This window comes from Lineus longissimus, chromosome 5, assembly GCF_910592395.1.
Source record: "Lineus longissimus chromosome 5, tnLinLong1.2, whole genome shotgun sequence".
Lineage (NCBI taxonomy): Eukaryota > Metazoa > Nemertea > Pilidiophora > Heteronemertea > Lineidae > Lineus > Lineus longissimus.
The window spans coordinates 23,698,711-23,719,829 of NC_088312.1; the positions used below are offsets into that span (position 1 = coordinate 23,698,711).

A 21,119-nucleotide genomic window follows, 5' to 3' on the forward strand; every position below is an offset into this window, starting at 1 on the left:
AATACTCCCTGTAGAACTCCAAGTGGAGAGTGATCACTGGAGAAGAAGAGGAAGAGACTTCTAGAGAGGTTCATGTAGAGGAGGAATACTCCCTGGAGAACTCCAAGTGGAGAGTGAACACTGGAGAGGAAGAGGAAGAGACTTCTAGAGAGGTTCATGTAGAGGAGGAATACTCCCTGGAGAACTCCAAGTGGAGAGTGATCACTGGAGAAGAAGAGGAAGAGACTTCTAGAGAGGTTCATGTAGAGGAGGAATACTCCCTGGAGGTCTCCAAGTGGAGAGTGAACACTGGAGAGGAAGAGGAAGAGACTTCTAGAGAGGTTCATGTAGAGGAGGAATACTCCCTGGAGAACTCCAAGTGGAGAGTGATCACTGGAGAGGAAGAGGAAGAGACTTCTAGAGAGGTTCATGTAGAGGAGGAATACTCCCTGGAGAACTCCAAGTGGAGAGTGATCACTGGAGAAGAAGAGGAAGAGACTTCTAGAGAGGTTCATGTAGAGGAGGAATACTCCCTGGAGAACTCCAAGTGGAGAGTGATCACTGGAGAAGAAGAGGAAGAGACTTCTAGAGAGGTTCTATCCATCTGCGTGGATATTTAAGCCAGACAACTTGTGATCAGACATAGAAAGATCAGAATGTTTCCTCAAAGGTCTGGACAGTTCAAGGTCATCATGCTAGCAGTGTAACAGATCTGGTTTCAAATATATTCACCTTTTGGTATTCCTTCGACCAGTTGTAAAGATTTCAAACTATCTCAAAATGGTATCGACTGACTAGGACTCACCAGTACGAACAAAACCACTACGCTACACCCTTATCGACTAGAATGTTTCCTGCCACATGGAAACCACTCATACTCAACTTTAAAACGTTTCATACAAAATAATTATTGAAATAACTCCAAGTGATTGACACGGAACGTTTTTCAAACCGCACTGGCATATTTTCTTACGGCAGTAGATGAAATTTCAAACTCCATATTGAACCGCAAGAAACCAAAGAAGCCCTCAGAACTTTCCAATAAAGCTTTCATCAAAATTCTATGAATAACATCAATATAATTAGAATAGGAAACACGAGAAAAATCTCCCTATGTGGCTGGGATTTTTTCCCAATAGAGGAGGGTTGGCTGGCTAGGCTGGTGGTGGTAGGGGCAGCGTGATAGTACAGTGGAACCCCAGTCAGCGACCACCCCGCTATGACGACCAAGAATCGCCGGTCCCAAATGGTTTCCTCTCTAATTACCATTACAAGGCCCTCGGTAACATGACCACCCCGGTACCCAGACCACGACCACTGGATCAGACGGTCCCAATTAACTCGGCAATTAACACGTCGGCACAAAGCTCTCTTGATTACTATAACACCACGGACAGTGACTATCATGAGAATCCATATGAAAAGTTTTGTACAGTTGAAAACTAATAAACTGCGGTTTACTAACGTTTTTTGAGTCCAAACCACAAGTCCACAATGGATCCTCTAGATCGGAGGACAACCAGCTGTAATACACGACAAGTGAGACAACCAGGCCTAAGAGGCAGCAAAGTGAACACTGATCACGCTCAGCAGATGACCGATCATGACGCCACCTGTCCTGAAAGACTTGAATTCTGAGACTGCTGGCTGAATTGACTTGAACCTCACATCATATCACATCAATTCTGATCTTGATTGTGATGTGTTGCCTTTATATGTCATCAGTCCCTCATTAGACCGCTGACATCAATCACGTAATCAACACCGACGCCACCTTCTTTGATATTACAATACGATCATATCGGTATCACTCGATGACTACGATTATGTTCCCTGCATCCTTTATTGGACCAGGCTTTCACAAATGCCTGAATTGGGATTTGATTGAATATCATGTTCCTCGAGTTTTGTTACACTTTTCTTTTAATTACCTCTTCGTGGACAAAGCAGGTGATTATATAACCAATAAGTGAGCCGCATTGAAGGAATCATGGGTGAATTTTCTCTGAGACATGCAACCCAGAGACTCAACACTCAGGAAGACCACATGATCATTACTTGGACTTGCCTCAAAATGTGCAGATGCTGATTTGGTGAACAATCCCAGTGGTATCACATCTAAGACTCTCTGCCTTGGGAAGTGGGGAGGGGTGTAGCCACTAAATCCTCTCTGAGCTCCAGTATATCAACTCAAACCTCATTTGAATGGTCACTCTTGACCCCCACGCCAGACTCTGCCCCTGAATGGACCGCCATAATCACCATATCCATTAATCTACTCAAGTGTTTAGACAGTATTCAGTATCCGTGAATGCACGGCTGCCTGACACTCCTCAAATACTGTATTACTATATTTTAGTGCAAGAGCTCAATTTACCCCCAAATAAACAACCCAGGAACACATTTTACAAAACAAACTCAGATTTGAGTAACTTTAGATCAAGTTTCATTCCAATGTGTGATCAAATTTGCAACGCGATACATTCCGGGACTTCTCAAGAAGTTTTGGTGGTATGCGATATCATAAATGGGGACTTCTCGTCTCACTTCAGCTTATCTGTACGCTGCTTCGAGGGTACTGGGTTAATCAATCAACAACGACTCTCCCATGCAATAAAAATGGCGCATCAAATGTTCATCATTATATTCGCCTTTAATAATAAGAACAGTGGAACCCCGGTCGGCGACCACCCCGCTATGACGACCAAGAATCGCCGGTCCCGAATAGTTTCCTCTCTAATTACCATTACAAGGCCCCCGGTAACACGACCACCCCGGTACCCAGACCACGACCACTGGATTGGGTGGTTCCAATTTCCAAATTTACCCCTCTAACCCGACCAAAGGGCCTAATTGCTGTAAAATTACACCATTTTCCTAATCTCAGGACAATTCTGAATTTCGCCACAAAGTTTGTCATCATTCAATGTACAACAGGCTCCGGCCAATGTACAATGAACTAGTGTGGATATCCAGCTAAATTCCATAAAAGATATGACAACGAATGGTGTTCCTGTTCTGAATCTACTATGAAATACCAAGGTTGTCTAAACAATCATACAATGTCGATAGATGAAATCGAATGAGGAAAATTGTAAATAAGCTGCTCTAGAATTATAGTTTTAAGGAAAAAAACATGTGGTTAAAGTATAGAACTTAAAATGAAGACTAATGAACTAACTTTCAGGGCAAAACAGAGCTGGTTTCACCTCACTTATACGAATCGTGTTCATGAATGTACAGTAATCCATGAGGAGGCCCTGGTAAGCGCTAGTGGAATCAGAATCACTTCCCAAACATGATTGGCAACTGACAGAATTTTCATGATCCGATTTCAAACAGTTTCATGAAGGAAGTATCATCGTATTATTCGCTGGAGACAGTTGTTCCGAGCACTCGATTGTTGACTCGGCTCAGGATAGGTGAGCCTCTCGCCGGGACTGATGGACGGCTCAGGTTAGAAACCGTTAATAAGTTTTAAATAAAGTTGTTTGAGAAGTTTCGTTGGTAATTGTTAAAGGGGAGATAGATGGAGGGATATTTATCTCATGGCATATAACTTCACTGTAAGAACTAAACATCTTACCAACGAAAGTGAAAGTTGAACTGTAAGCAAATTCAACTTTACCCAGTTAACAATATTGTACCAACTGACTCTGTTGTTTCATGGAATCTCAGCCTCGTGGTCTGTACACCTCTAGGAGGCCTCGTGGTCTGTACACCTCTAGGAGGCCTCATGGTCTGTACGCCTCTAGGAGGCCTCGTGGTCTGTACACCTCCAGGAGGCCTTGTGGTCTGTACACCTCTAGGAGGCCTCGTGGTCTGTACACCTCTAGGAGGCCTCATGGTCTGTACGCCTCTAGGAGGCCTCGTGGTCTGTACACCTCTAGGAGGCCTCATGGTCTACGCCTCTAGGAGGCCTCGTGGTCTGTACACCTCTAGGAGGCCTCGCGGTCTGTACGCCTCTAGGAGGCCTCGCGGTCTGTACACCTCTAGGAGGCCTCGTGGTCTGTACACCTCTAGGAGGCCTCATGGTCTGTACGCCTCTAGGAGGCCTTGTGGTCTGTACACCTCTAGGAGGCCTCGCAGTCTGTACGCCTCTAGGAGGCCTCGCGGTCTGTACACCTCTAGGAGGCCTCGTGGTCTGTACGCCTCTGGGAAGCCTCGCGGTCAGTACGCCTCTAGGAAGCCTCGTGGTCTGTACGCCTCTAGGAGGCCTCGTGGTCTGTACGCCTCTAGGAGGCCTCGTGGTCTGTACGCCTCTAGGAGGCCTCGTGGTCTGTACGCCTCTAGGAGGCCTCGCGGTCCGTAAACCTGATTGCTCTGGACTGGGATCTCTCAGGAGACATATGGCAAGTCACGCTCTATCAGAAGACAGCTGATAGGTCTTGGATTTAAAGTTGACATTCCTGTGAAACAAGAGTCAGTCGCTCCTCCAGTTGGCCCATGTTTTTAATACCTCAGCCTTCGCAGAGAAACATTGGCCAACTCCTCTCCCCAAGACCACCAAGCTCTATTGCAGCGCGTGTGACTACAATAACCACCATATGTATCTATATTCACAATACTAATGACTTCTTCACAATTACATATCATCTTTCCAACTCCTCATCAGAGAGTTGCCTCCTATCCCCATCTGTCTTCCTGGCACAACGTAAGTCGACACCAACCAAACTCAAACATTCAATCTAACATGATAATTTGAAATCTGATGCCACCATTGCACGCTACGTGGCGTTGAATTTCATAATTTCATCAACGAGTGAATGGGTTGACATGCTATCTGTTAGCGGCCCCAGCTAGGATTGCTGTAAATGAATACCTCTGGTAAACCTACAAATCTCCGGAGGAACCAACAGCAAGATTAACTTTTGAGTCTCAAATTATTCGTTCTGTTTTTATTGCAAAGTTTCATTAAGCATTTTAGAATATGATATAAGGATGACATGAGGAACAAATATCACTTAAACTGTTTAAGGATGTTGAATGAGGATCAGCCATGTCTGTAGTGTGAACCCGACAGGATTACAAGGACATCAGTAATGTTTGACGTTGGAAAGCAGATGGAAAGCGAACAGCAGGACGTCCCAAAGAAACAAGGAGATGTTCTGACAAGAATGATGTGATAGTGGATGGACTGACGAGGATCAACAACAGCGGATGGACACTGTAGGACAGCAGAACACCAATACCAATTTGTTTTGGACTAAAGCTGACCTGACTACAACCATACCCACTGTCAGGTCATGGCTCAACCAGCTTGGTGCAGCTCGACTACAACCATACCCACTGTCAGGTCATGGCTCAACCAGCTTGGTGCAGCTCGACTACAACCATACCCACTGTCAGGTCATGGCTCAACCAGCTTGGTGCAGCCCGACTACAACCATACCCACTGTCAGGTCATGGCTCAACCAGCTTGGTGCAGCTCGTCTACAACCATACCCACTGTCAGGTCATGGCTCAACCAGCTTGGTGCAGCTCGACTACAACCATACCCACTGTCAGGTCATGGCTCAACCAGCTTGGTGCAGCCCGACTAAAACCATACCCACTGTCAGGTCATGGCTCAACCAGCTTGGTGCAGCTCGACTACAACCATACCCACTGTCAGGTCATGGCTCAACCAGCTTGGTGCAGCTCGACTACAACCATACCCACTGTCAGGTCATGGCTCAACCAGCTTGGTGCAGCTCGACTATAACCATACCCACTGTCAGGTCATGGCTCAACCAGCTTGGTGCAGCTCGACTACCTGATCATACACAAGATCATCTTTGTGCTCCCTTTGCAACGTCAGCACCTCAAACATGATGAACTTGGTTTTCATGAGGAAGTACTTTTACAAGACTTAGAAACGGAAGAATGGCATGAACAACTCTCCTGGTGGTGCATCAGCTTCACAGTGGTGCCTAGAGACGGGTGTCATTTCATCAGCACCAAGCCTCCAACTTGTGTTATTCCATGATATTTATCAAGTTCTCGCATGTCAGTCAGATGACGCAGCCTGCAAGCAGATATAGACCACCTTCAAAGGCCTCTCGTCTGCCTTATCACCATGATCAAAATCCGCCACTCGATATCCGACAAACTTTTAATTTTTTTCTACAAAGCGAGCTCTCCTGTTCGAGCCTCCAGTGTATAGTAATCGACTCAAGCTACATCCAGGGGATCCTCTGTCCTATTTGGTTCGCTTTTCAAAGAGCGGATTGTGTTTTTTCTCAGGCGTGCGTCTCCGCTTACCAAAGTGTTGCACCTTTTTTTCTCAGCCAGTCTTTGAAGTCGTGCAGGATGACACCAGAGTTGAAAGAAATGATGCTTTATTTGGAGTGTTTGTCGTGGTGATTAGCCCTACAATGATCATTAAGGACAACTTCTTTACCTGAGCAGATTCCCCTGTCTCAACTGACCAAACATATTACCTTTTAAGGCCAGCTACTTTCTCAAACTGAGCCAGGTTTTGTCCCTCGATCAAATTCCATTTCAATGAATCTCATATCTTTTTAGCATCATCATCCACAGGAACACTTCCTTCCGTTTGATAATACGGCCCTCATTTTCAAGTTATCAATTAGCCATCGTATGAGGTGAACGGTTCTTGTCAAATGAATCAAGGCCTAGCCATCGTATGAGGTGAACGGTTCTTGTCAAATGAATCGAGGCCTAGCCATCGTATGAGGTGAACGGTTCTTGTCAAATGAATCGAGGCCTAGCCATCGTATGAGGTGAACGGTTCTTGTCAAATGAATCGAGGCCTAGCCATCGTATGAGGTGAACGGTTCTTGTCAAATGAATCGAGGCCTAGCCATCGTATGAGGTGAACGGTTCTTGTCAAATGAATCGAGGCCTAGCCATCGTATGAGGTGAACGGTTCTTGTCAAATGAATCGAGGCCTAGCCATCGTATGAGGTGAACGGTTCTTGTCAAATGAATCGATGCCTAGCCATCGTATGAGGTGAACGGTTCTTGTCAAATGAATCGAGGCCTAGCCATCGTATGAGGTGAACGGTTCTTGTCAAATGAATCGAGGCCTAGCCATCGTATGAGGTGAACGGTTCTTGTCAAATGAATCGAGGCCTAGCCATCGTATGAGGTGAACGGTTCTTGTCAAATGAATCGAGGCCTAGCCATCGTATGAGGTGAACGGTTCTTGTCAAATGAATCGAGGCCTAGCCATCGTATGAGGTGAACGGTTCTTGTCAAATGAATCGAGGCCTAGCCATCGTATGAGGTGAACGGTTCTTGTCAAATGAATCGATGCCTAGCCATCGTATGAGGTGAACGGTTCTTGTCAAATGAATCGAGGCCTAGCCATCGTATGAGGTGAACGGTTCTTGTCAAATGAATCGAGGCCTAGCCATCGTATGAGGTGAACGGTTCTTGTCAAATGAATCGAGGCCTAGCCATCGTATGAGGTGAACGGTTCTTGTCAAATGAATCGAGGCCTAGCCATCGTATGAGGTGAACGGTTCTTGTCAAATGAATCGAGGCCTAGCCATCGTATGAGGTGAATGGTTCTTGTCAAATGAATCGAGGCCTAGCCATCGTATGAGGTGAACGGTTCTTGTCAAATGAATCGAGGCCTAGCCATCATATGAGGTGAACGGTTCTTGTCAAATGAATCGAGGCCGTTTGTGAATCATGGTTTTCATCACATATCTTATTGGTCTTTAATAGCCTCTATCTTTTCTGGTCAGGACTTCAATATGAATTTGGAAGGGGCATTGATACTGTCCAAGATAACCACTCCACCTGGCAAAATCCTTTACAGTATGTGTACTGTAGAAGAAACCACTATAAACTTTCAGTGAAACTGATAAAGAATTCAAAAAACCTTCAGAGCACTTGATTGAGACTCTGTTTTCGTTGGTGGTTTGCGAATCAAAACGTACAGGTATCCGCGATGGAAAGCTGTTGGTTTCTTTACGCCCAACTGAGGCTGAGGATATCTTTTGGATCGAGTAGCAGACGTCTTATTACCCAGGATTCACTTCAGAAAATTATTCTGTAACCAGATCTGCACACCCCAACGTTTCGGAGTGTAAATCACTCCATTCTTAGCTGCTTTCGACATTTGAGACTTTTGAACACAGATTCAACAAAATTGGTCGAATTTCTCTCTTGGATTCCAAGTGCGAGTTGCGGAAGTGAAAAAATTCCCCGGCTCTTTGAAATGGTGTTTATAACGTAAAAAGCCTCGAGTTGAACCAGCTGTGAAAGCGAATGTTCACATATAGAGTTACCCCAATGGACAGAATACGTTTTCTTAACCTTAGTTTTTTATAAAATGGGAAGTATCGAGCTGCGTAAAGGGTAACTTTATCTTGCGCCAATCAGATTTAAGGTGCTGTTCATGTGACTCTGCGATGCATAGCTCTTGGCTATCAGATAAACCAGAGACGAACCCCGACTTTAGTGTACACGATACTGTGCCATAAGTGTTTTTATAATCCATACTCCCATTATCCATATTAGTAACCAGAGCTCGCCGCTCCATTTTCATATACAATCCCCCATAAAGCTTCTTCCATAAGACGCCTTTTGGACGTTAAGCGCATCTGATTTCAGAGAAAAATCGGGGACTGGTCACTGCTGTCTTCCGCTGTAAATACCAAAATTCATAAAGTTTTCTTGGGAGAAAGTGTGATCATCTAACATATGCTTTGTGGGCACGAGTGCTCCGCGTCAACTTCCCTATCTAGGTTGGTGGCGTCATACTACAAAGACGTGTCTATTAAGGACATCAGAGTCACATAATCTCCATGCTCTCACCGTGATGGCTTTCTTACATTCACCACGTTTGTTCTTGGATGAGCGCTTCACCGTCAGTTTGCTTCCAGAACACCTTGTCCGCAACGCGAGATGCGGCCTTTCTGTCTGGGAAAGTGGCGCTACTTTTGCGGTGCTGCATCAGTTTTTAGGTAGGAACTTTATTGCAGGGCAAAATATAGTTTGCTTTTCAGAAGTCTTTAGATTCCCCAACAATTTCATTGCTGCACCTAAACAGAATGTGAAGCATGAAGTTGGTGCAAAGTACAGAAGCAGTCAAAATCACATTAACTTGAAAATGCATTACATACTGTTGGTCGTGTTACCAGGGTGGTCGTGTTACCGGGGTGGTCGCGTTAGTGAAGTTGAAAATCCGGGGACAAAATGCATGATTAGGTTTTCCCGCCAAAATAAGTGAACTTATTCATAAGTTTAAAATTCTGAAAAATTTTCAAAGCCAAAAATTGGTTGGGGCTGATGATGTTTCTTCATTTTGAGCAGAAAAACAAGTGAAAAAAATATTTGTACTTAGAAATGTTTTCATCCTTCAGAGTTGAAAGTTTTCATATGGATTCTCATGATAGCCTCTGCCATATCCATCTCATCATAAGGGCATGCTGATCAACTCATCAATGAGGACCTGCCACACACCCTCAACTACTCCCCTGCCTGCTTGATCAGGCTGACTACCACTGATATTCTGTTCATCAAGAAGGAAGGTGATTAACAATGTAGCCCTCTCATCAAACACGCATCACATTTCTAACTTATTTAGTCAGATTGGAATCTAATACCCATGCACGAGGATTCGTTGGAGCTCGATGTGTGAAGAGGGGAGTCAATCATTGGATTTACACAGGGAGAATGTCCACAGACCAAAGATACAGTGAAGTCAGTTCCTTGTGACTGAGGCCATGACATCATTGACTTGATATGCGAACAACACTGTGATGGGATGACCTCACATCCTGGCGCCATCTATAGTGCTGATTCTTCCTCGAGAGCAAATGGCAAGGCAACCATAAATATTGCCTTGATGCAACAAACAGCACAGAAACAGCAAAGGCAAACCTACCTAAAGGTTTAGTTCCATCTTTGAGTGCGGAGGCGATCGTCTGATACTGGGAGGCAAGCGACGTCTCACTCACCTCGGAGCCTAAAAACAGATTGATACAATCTTAGCCTTTATATTGATATACAGTGAACCCAGGTAACATCCCAAATCAAAACAAAATTTTCACTGGTTTTTTTTCCTGCTCAAAATGACCCAAAATCATCAGTCCCAAAACTTTTTTGACTTTGAAAATTTTTCAAAATTGTGACTTTTTTCTGCTAACCCTTACCCTCACCCTGAAAAAGGAGGAGATATGCTGATGCTTATATCAGCGATCTCAACATCAGCAAAGTGACCACACTGTACCTTTAAGGGTCAGGCACAGGGAGGGGTTGATATTATGACATTATATGAGCAAACATAACATTTGATGAGACACCTGACTCTATCATCATCTCACATATCATGGGAGGGATCATCAGCTCCATTCAGCTCCCACCTCATGAGATCAATGGCGTACTGCGTCGACTGGCGTATCCTATCGCACAAACAAACATCATATGACCGCACGATCATGACTATATATGTAACTGATAATAGACACTTAATGTTCTGGCTACTGTTTCAAACACGGCTATAATAGGCACCCTGAGGGAAACGTGAGCGGGCCATCTTGTCAGAAACGCGGCCAGAGAAAATCATTTTAGTCCATGCAAAAATGGTGGTAATGTGATGCCAGGGTTTCAATTTGCTCTCCTAGGACATTTACAGCTGACTATCGCTGTACTTTAGAAAGTGTTGATGGATTTAAGATGTGTTTTAAAAGGGAATTATTATGCAGGAGCCAGGTCAGCCAGATACAGGGGGACCCCATGAGGTGTCTCTATTAAGTTCATCTCTCACTTGTCCTTGTATGAATCATTCTAATTTCAACCAAAGGACTAACAATATGTCTCTTGCCCTGTAAAGAAGGTATTCACAACACAACACGAAGAAGAACTTTCTCAGCAAAAAGGCATGCTCACTTTGATTGACAAGTTATAACATAATACTACACATAATGAACATATTAACCTGACGTAACATCATGAACTTTCTGCTCTGTGAAATGACCATTCACTTAAACCTAATATTAGAGAGATAATCGTGATGTCATTGACGGTGTCATCTTCTCAACGAACATGTCTCCTCCTACAGGTTATTAAGAAGATAGCAGAAAATGCCAGCATTGGTGACAAACCAGTTTTGAACAACCGCGCCTGATCAATATGTTCAAAGGGTAGAGAGATCAGCCTTGGCCTTGTTATTAAGCCATGATGTTCTCCAATGCTCGCCAAAAGGTTACCAGAAGCTCACCTGGACTTCGTGTCTTCCTCACGTACGGTCCATCACTATCACCATCCTCCCGTTCGTCATGTAAATCGAGGTCATCATCATCCATATCATCATCATCACTCCCGTCAACCTCAATATCAAAGTCATCATCATCATCATCATCATCATCATCATCATCATCGTCAGATGCATTGCGTTTCTTCTTCTCGGATTCTGTGTACTTCTGTAGTTTTAACCGCTCGGTTTCTTCATGATCAAGTTTCCCATACCCATATAAACCGAGGAGTTCATTCATCGTATCTTCGGCGTAATCCTGCAAAAAACAAAATATGATCATATTTATATCGAGACTGCTGAGTTAATCCTGGATTATTTCACAATGTCAATGGTTCTCTCGGTTGTGTTCAGTGGCGGAGCCAGAGAGAGGTGTAGCATGAACATCTTTGGAGTTGACCACATATTTTCACCAAAAATACTGACCAGTCAGCATAACATCACTTTGGCACATCCTCGCACAGCAGACCTTTTCATAGTTTCTACAATACACTCACTCTGAGTTTATATTCGGTGTGGTCCAAATGCCTGCAGAGGGGAGGATGTTTTCTCATTGGGTTCTTGACAGCCAATTCCAACAAATGATACTATTCCATCGTCTCCTGTCAAGACAGAATGAAGCAATGACCTACGATTGCAACACAACGCTTGCCAGGATCTAACATGGAATCAGACACGACCATATCATGATGTCTCCTCTTCAAAAGGCTTCCTGTAGGTACACCTTGGCTACCATTTCAAATGTTACGCTATCCCCCAGACTATAGATACTCTTAACAACGCGATCACCAGCTTCAATGACACCAATACATCATTTATACTTTGTGAAAAAACGGTTGCGAGCCTTGTAAAAGATGAGTAGCTGGGTTTGATCAAGGCATTATCTGGGAGGGCCTGGGTATTCTGTATCATATGATGTCATCGGAGATGAAATTGGCTCTATAACTAATGATTCTTGGATCGTGTACTCCGATATCTTCTCAGTTTTGTCAGGCCGATAACGTGGGGAAAAATGGCGGTATGGGTTTCAGTGTATTATCATGGAACGCTATCTTGTCAGGACACTCTCTCAAGGTGCCGTTTGATTCAACAACTTTTTTTGTCGGTTTCTTTGTTGTTTGTCAACGGTATACAATGACGGATGGCATCTCGTTGGTTCATGTGTTCTAGATCATCGGAGCCTCTCTTTGAGATGGTGGAGATTAACAAACGTCGACCAATATTCCACGATTGATCTTGTGTACGAGTAACTTGATGAATTACAAGAAATCTAACAGAGTTTCGTCTCCCTCTCATCGACGATTGTTAAGAGGCATTAGTAGAGCAAATCACCCAACAATTGCCCGAGATGTAATAAACTTATCTGACTTTTTTGTTGATATATTGTGTGTCTAATCAAATTTGTGCAACTGTTACAGACCTAGCCTATAATTCTCTCCCCCAAACTATCAAGTCATCAATGAACTTCTTTGACATCAGTAAATCCAGCTCCCCACCCACCTATTGCTTCATACAACACCTAACGGGTTCTGCAGGAATCCATGTTTTAGAAATCACACTCATGGCTGGCAAGTGTCACTTTCATCATTTAACAACTCATTTCTCTCCTTAGAAGAAAAACAATGCACTTAAAAGCCCGCCTCAAAAAATACACAGCCTAAAATTACATGTAACCCATTGAATGCATTGGCGAAGTTTGAAATAACATCGCTGCTATTTAACCTGAGGCAAACCTTTTAGGCGTTTCTATTTCACTTGAAATAAGCTTCAGTGAAATAGATCCGGATTTTAGAATAACAAGTCCTCATTTTCATGCCTTACGAAACTTGGAAGAAAGGGAGAAGTGCTGAGGAGTTTTTCCTCATCATTATTTATGAGCAACTATCAGGCGTCGTAGAGGAGAAATCAAGCATACATCTGATTCCAAATGTTTTCATTCATGGCTCCTTCAGTCTCCTTGGGTCTCCTGGCATAGCCGCACCAACCTCTGTAGAGAGCTTGGCCAAGGCTCCTTTGGTCTCCTGGCATAGCCTCAACAACCTCTGTAGAGAGCTTGGACATGGCTCCTTGGGTCTCCTGGCATAGCCCCACCAACCTCTGTAGAGAGCTTGGCCAAGGTTCCTTGGGTCTCCTGGCATAGCCTCAACAACCTCTGTAGAGAGCTTGGCCAAGGCTCCTTGGGTCTCCTGGCATAGCTTCAACAACCTCTGTAGAGAGCTTGGACATGGCTCCTTGGGTCTTCTGGCATAGCCCCACCAACCTCTGTAGAGAGCTTGGCCAAGGCTCCTTGGGTCTCCTGGCATAGCCACACCAACCTCTGTAGAGAGCTTGGACATTGCCCCTTGGGTCTCCCGGCATAGCCGCACCAACCTCTGTAGAGAGCTTGGATAAGGCTCCTTGGGTCTCCTGGCATAGCCGCACCAACCTCTGTAGAGAGCTTGGACAAGGCTCCTTGGGTCTCCTGGCATAGCCGCACCAACCTCTGTAGAGAGCTTGGACATGGCTCCTTGGGTCTCCTGGCATAGCCTCACCAACCTCTGTAGAGAGCTTGGACATGGCTCCTTGGGTCTCCTGGCATAGCCTCACCAACCTCTGTAGAGAGCTTGGACATGGCTCCTTGGGTCTCCTGGCATAGCCTCACCAACCTCTGTAGAGAGCTTGGACATGGCTCCTTGGGTCTCCTGGCATAGCCTCACCACAGCGAGAGAAGTTGAATGTACTGTCCATACAAGAGCCCTAGTCAGAGGTGAACTCAGGTGGTGGGCTTTGACTCAAGAGAGTGGGAGACCCTCAGAGAGATTGTTGCTGATTCCACAGGGTGAACCGACTGGCCTCCTGTTTCTAAAGAGAATCTACCTGCACAATCTCAGCACAATAACACTCCCATGACGTCTGGTAGCTTTGTTTACTGAAGGTCTAAGTGTGGTCTCCCTCAAATCTTTCCACAAAGGTAAAGTATGCTCTCAGGGACCAGACAGGCAAAACAACAAAACTGTTGAAAAACATTAGACAGGCACACAGGGCTTGCTAAATGACAAAAAAAGAAAATTCCGGCTTTTCGGCAATTTTGGGTGTGGCGGGGCTTGCTGCATGACAAAACTAATTTTTTTTCTCGACTTTTCGGCAATTTTGGGTGTGGCGGGCTTGCCACATGACAAAATGAATTCTAGCAGCAGGCACACTAACCAAGGAATAAAAACAGTCTCACCTAAGATAGCCGGTTTATTGCAAGCATTAACCGATCTGTGAACGGCCCCCACAAAGCTCCACCAAACCTTGACCCACATGAAGACAGAGAATGGGTTAACATCCACTCAATCGCAAGAACAGCCGATATTACAAGGACCGCATGGAAAATACACCAAGCCTCTCTCTGGGTAAGGTGAGATCACTTTGAAACACGAGCTCTTGTAATAATGGGTAATGTGAGAAAGATTAAATACACCCTAGCTCAACTGGAATAGTATTTTCTATTGGTTCAGTTAACCCAATAATGGACGCGGCGTTCTCGAAAGGTCTCAGCGTCAATGGGACCAATCGTCACTTAAAGGCCAAGTACATTAACTGACATACGGCATTCAGCTGCCCATTGTAGGCCTACCCAATGATGAATGAGGGCCATCCCTGGAGCTCTCATTGGGGAAACCTGATCACATCAATTCATGTCACATTGTAAATCTTAAACATTCCGAATCTGTTCAAGATGACAGCTTAGTGAAATGTGGGGCACTTGAAACTGCTAAGATTTACTAAATGAAATCGCATCCTACCTCTGCTCATCGAAAGGGTCATTCAAAATTTCCCATTTTTAAAGCGTTCATGATTGAATTGATCTTGCTGATATTTTTACGTGACAAGCTGTATTTCACCTTCTCACTCCAATGATGGAAGGTGTGTCTGCGGGTAACATTTCTTTTTTCAGCGCTGCTTCTATTTTAACCTTCTCCGCGATGGAAAGAAATCTAACAGAGTTTCGAATGACGCAACCCGAGACTGTGATACATGTATTTTGAAATAGATCTTTGACAGATGATGCCTTGGGGGCTTATTTTACAAGAGAGGCATCGCACACCTGAACTTCAATGCTCAGATCCATTACAACCTGCTTGTATGTAGTCGGCTGGAAAAATAATCAAGTCTCTAACCCTTTAAGTACTGGGAATAAGAACTTCAGAATGAAGATGCAAATTCAAATGACGATTTTTGAGAAATTCAGAAAAATGAAGATTTCGAACTTTGAAACAATTGAATGTTCGGAGAATCCCCGTTGATCTCACAAGGTGAGCAGTCATGATCACCGGGGAGACTGTGACAAGCTAACTGCAACATACAGTACTGGTTAATAGTAATAACATCCAAGTGTTGCATTATGTAGAAGACATGAACATCGACTGCCAGAATGCAACACCAACTGTCCCTAGCGTGTGTGGGTCTTGTCTCAGCACAATGACTCCTGAGAGACAGTGTCCACACTGATGACACCTCTTGTCCTTGTTCTGATTGGATGACATGCTTGAGTGGAGACGACTAGTAAGAGGATCACTTCACTCTCAGGTGTCTAGCCCTATTGTAACATTTCACCTTCAAGGCTACAATAGCTTCAGGTAGAATCTGATGAGCTGTTTGTCAGAAAGTTAAATGGATCAGGTCACCCAACATAAACATCTAAACGGGTTTATAACAAAATCCTTACAGCTGAACTGCCTGAAAGTGCAGTAGGGTGTGACCATAATAATCCCTTCCCACCCAATCATTAACATCTTCGTGAAAGCCATCAAGACATGCTATGTTAGCCAACTACCACAGCCACAGACTGCACAAAAAATCAATGTGGTTACAAAAACTGATTTTATTTCTAGATGATTCCGTACTGATGATTGCAGTATCATTATAGCCTATCATCATATGAAACCGATTGGGTTACACTTGGGAAATAATTGGGAAAAAATATCATATCATTTTCGTGTCTAATTTTACTTCAACTGCCCAGGATAAATTACATTATAATAAGTTCTACTTATGATTTAGTTTTGATTAAAAATCAAATGTGATAAAAACTAATTTCATGGAGTTGGGTTGAAGTGGTTTCTCTACAGATTGAAATCTGAACAAAACCTACAAATAATATATCACAGAACTGACAGATCTGTGATTGAATATTGCCAAACTGAGAGAGATTAAAGATGATCACCGAGAGGGAATGAAACGGAATCCAAATGAGGAACGTCTGAGTGAGCAACAAGAGACACCCACAATCTATATATGCGCGAATTTCAGCGCAATAATTATGCAGCGGCAAAGAATTTAATCTGAACGTGGCCTAATGGATTGAAATTTGACAGCAGTGAAACAACATCCACCGAGGCAAACACGTCTCAGATGCTATGCCCGTTGGCATCACGAACAGACCACCGGGTACTCAAGTTGTATTCATATTGAATTTGTCTCGGATAGCCAGATTGAATTCCTAAATGGAATTCACTTCACTGGAACCCAGTTGATCATTATGCCAGCAAATGGCACGTTTTCACGAAATCGAAAAACTAATTTTGAGTCGTTGAAACTCTCTGTTCCCATGAGGACTTTAAACCAGTATATCGAGTTACCTTTGTTAATGGTAACATATGTATGCAGAGCAGTCTTCAACTTCAGCGATGGAATATCAATAACTCACGCATAACTCTCTAAGACAGAATAGAGCCAAGTTCGATTTACAAACAATCCTGAAATATGCCCTCAACTGTAAAAGGCCTACTCTGATCATTCAAAAAATTTGAGTTTAAAATATCCTATTGTGAAAAATATGCATTGAATATGAATTCCAATGGCACTTACAACAATATTGATATACAAATACGTGTTCTATACATGAAAATGCTGGGAATGCAACCCTAACTTGAGCTCAACCTTGGGAGGATAAGGTGATGACAAGACTGGAGATTGAACCTATGACCTTCATATTGCTGAGCCAAACTTGACCATCTGAGATGACAAGAATTCACCACCAACTATACTGTTGCTAATGATAATATCCACCTCAGCGCACCGAGAAACATTGCTGACCTTCACTACTTCTGCCAGTGAGTTAAAAACCTTTAGAGTGTCGCAAATAATAAAAGTTAGTTCACGTTTCATTTTCGAGACATCCTGTATATTCTTCATATATCTGCAAATGTCACAAAAACGCATCCCGATATTTGAGCGAGATGGGAATCTGAGTGATCTCATAAATGATGTCGTTCCTACCAACTTTTCTCCACATGAAAATGATCATCCCACAGATCTAGTTCCCCTTTCACATCCTAAACTTTTTAAAACAAAACTTTCAAAGATTTGCAACTTTTTTTCATCGTGCAACACATTAGAACGTGTCATCTTTTGAATAAAATCAACCATATTGGATTCGAGAAACAGACTCCGCGTCTCAAAAAAGCACATTCGGGTGGATGATCAGGTGATAAGATGATCGGTTAATGTTACCTGGAACTAAGCTCTCATTTTTTATACTAACCCACAGGTAAAAGCAAAATGGCCGCTTTCATTCCATACAAATAACATGCATGTTACGAATCCGACACTGCTGAAAAACGGCACCGGTTGAGTCGCATATTACAACCACCAGGCGACAGAATACCGTTGGTGTAAAGTGGTCTCCCTCCCCTGAAGGGACGCACAAAAACAAACTCTCATTGGAATGGTATTCTCGCCTTACGATTCACAGGGTTGTAACTTTAGCGCATTGCCATCAACAACTCGGGCAAGATGAGCCGACCGACATGAAAATGTATTTTGTGCGTGGCTGATTAATTTAAAACCTGATGCAGAATCAGGGAGCTAAGGCATGAATATAGTGTAACACGAAACAAGTAACACAGTACTAATAAGGCTCATGTTAACATGCTAATTACTGATGTGCGAAGATTCGCTTCTACCCAAGGGGGACACGATTGTCGTAGGATAATTCTCGGGTTTTTTCACCAGCTTGTGCGTCATGTTCGCCTGTTGTTGGTTTCATGAGATGACGACCCGATATTGTAAAGAAGAGTGCACGTAAATGTACAAGAGTCAGGACCCACATGAGATGAGATGAACTCTTTATATCTTTAACTGCATCAGAATACCTAAGGAGGCTGGGCTTTGTGAGGATTGGAGAAAGAAACCAGTATCGATAACAATATTTGAAAGTATTAACATAAGTGACCTGGTTTTATATCAGCATTGTGACACGAAATGGTAATTTTGTTCAGTTTCATGTCATGAAAGATAATTACTTAAATTCATTGTCTGCAAAGAAATGTATAACTAGTTTATGAACAAAAGCCAGAAGTATCTTTAACCCTTTACAGAAATTTGGTCTTGAATTTTGTCATGGCTTCATTGTTAATCACTGAGCGTGGGAGTACTTTTACTCAATTTGTCAAATTTTGATCATTTTGCCCAATGTTGTTGAAAATGAATGTAAAGGTCATCTTTGATAAGTATTTGGGCCGTCAACCTAACCTACATCTTCACTTGGCCTAGATATCTTCTTTTCTTTCCCTTAAGACAATAATGGATGCATTTTGTGGCCATTTTACTCCTTTTTCAGCCGAGCCAAGTCTCATGTTGCCATAGTCATGCGGTCTATCAGTATGGAACTGGATCTGATGCCTCCTAGCCGACGATGTGTGCCAGGTTTCAAGTGTTATGTGAACGCGAAGATGCCGGCAGCACTTTCAGTGAGTGATTAAGTCACTTATAGGAGTCACACCTTGAAGGAATGGAAAGGAAGTCAGTATGTGTGGCGACATGATTCCAGCTTGGTAAATGGACAGTTGAGACAACAAGAGGAAAACATCTTGGCTTTAAGGGCTAAAATAGGTGGCCTTCCTTGATTTTATAGGCTTCTTTCAACACTTTGTCAAAGAATCTAATGGTGTCAGAGTTTCTCTGTTTATACTAGGTGACATAAGAAAGATAGCATACTTCTGATTTCGAAAAACGACCAGACTGCATCATACTTGTGACCCACCAGAGCCGACCATATCCTGGTGTCTCCTTGTGACCATCAACTGGCCAGAGGGGCTCCATCTGTGTATGAGACACGCCAAGGTCTTGGGTTACCGGTGACTCCTTCACCGGGGGATGCAGCTATACAGCCCCCGTAACCCTACCCAGACTAATGATACACCGACGAGCCTCCATGTCTAGAGAAAGTGCCGAGACATTCTCCACACAAGAAGTGGCCAGATCAGAGAAAAGATAACATTCATGTCAATCTCTCATTCTCACATAAAAACAGAAATAAAATCCTTAATTTTGCCTCCGAGGTGAAATGGCAACAAAGAAATTTCAGGGATTTTTTAAAAATAGCAACTTTCGTTCACCCAATATGCCCTTGTGTATGATTAGAAATGCTGCTTTTGAGATGAGGAATTATAACGCACGTGATATCACACTGTCCACGAGTGTCTCTCACCGCGGTTAACCATGGATTATGTTTCACACACCCGAAATCCATTTAGATAAGCTCGACAGATTTGTATCAGAGATTTGATCTCCCAACTTGAGCAACGAAATATCCTTTCAAAGTTTAGAAAGAGACTGGAGGTGGGTTTTTTCTGTTTAAATTATAATGATGGTTTTATCTTGTTTGGTGAAGATGAAAGAGATGGTGTTCCTTCTGTATGGCGTTCATTTCTTCATCTGCTCCTGATTTACCCAGCAATCAATATAGTGCCAAAGTGGCACAGCGGTTAGAGTGCCAGGCTCATAATCAGGAGGTCGTGGGTTCAACTCTCCAAAGAATCTCTGGTTTCTGGTTTCGACACAGGCATCAATTTTCCAATTTCTGCGATAATCAGTTAGCAATACTACAGCAGCAGTGGAGTCAAATTTAACCACTTTATTAAACTCTGTAACACAATATGGTTGGCATTCACATGCAGTGTTGGCTACCATGATGGTGTCCTGTGGCCATTGTCGTAGCCTGACCAAGTGCGGCAGGTCCACATTTGGTGCGGCCCCCTCTCTTTCTTCCCTCCATAGGTGAGGTGTTTGGGAGGATCCCGTTACCTCGATTGGCACATTCAGGCTCAAATTAGCTTTTGTGTTAGGGAAAAATTGGTAGGAAAACAGGCATTGTGGCTCCAATTTCACCTGTATAAATTGACAATGGGTCAGGTTCTGTGGCTCTTCGTCACAATTCCTCCGCCTCACAAAGGCAACCCTAATGACATGCCATGGCACCTTTTTCATTTTCTTTTTTCATTTGCGGGATTTTAAAATTGTGTGCCGCAGTGACAGGTCTGGTTAACCCTTTTTTAAAGGAATTTGTCTGTCCTGGCAACAGTCTTTTTTATCTTACACAAGTGAAAAAGACATCCAAACTCTGTGAAAACTGTCACAACAACACCGAAGTGACAAGCACTCCACTAGCATAGCCACTTCCACTGTCTGGCCAGTACTCTATTTGTCTTTTGGGGTTATTGGCCAAATGACCATGTTTGCCACCAAAGAAGTATGCTGCAAACTACCGCTATTCCTTTACTTGGTTGAGGGCGATCCACTCTGGCATCAACACAAGGACATCACTGATTCACATTGCATTTTTATAAGGCAAATGAAGTGAACTGACTTTTCCAAGGCAACTAGCAGTGAGCACAGTGCAAGATATCGAATCCATGATACTTGGATTGTGAAAAACGGCACAAGAAGCACAGCCTGAACATACCAAGTACCAATGTCACGTTGTGGAGTGAAGTTTTGTATTGGCGAGCCCAGATCAGGTTTGCACACATTCCTAAGGTAATCGAACCTCGCTGATAGAACACTTCACTCGATGCGTTCCACATATAGCAGTGTCTGCGATACATGGCCTGAACACCAGTCAATGATACGAAATAGTTCAGTGATCGGCTGGATTCAGGGCAATACTTTACCATTCTAA

At 43.4% G+C, this 21,119-nt stretch overlaps 1 protein-coding gene across 2 annotated transcripts in view; it reads right to left on the reverse strand.

Moving 5' to 3' along the window:
* LOC135487630 (sine oculis-binding protein homolog) overlaps positions 1-21,119 on the reverse strand; it is a 48,839-nt gene that overhangs the window by 19,509 nt on the left and 8,211 nt on the right. For both annotated transcript variants that reach the window (XM_064771640.1, XM_064771641.1), the window contains exons 2-3: positions 11,159-11,450; positions 9,824-9,904 (exon numbers count right to left, since the gene is read on the reverse strand). In XM_064771640.1, the coding sequence (XP_064627710.1) occupies positions 9,824-9,904; positions 11,159-11,450 (373 nt within the window). The remainder of the gene's footprint in view (positions 1-9,823; positions 9,905-11,158; positions 11,451-21,119) is intronic.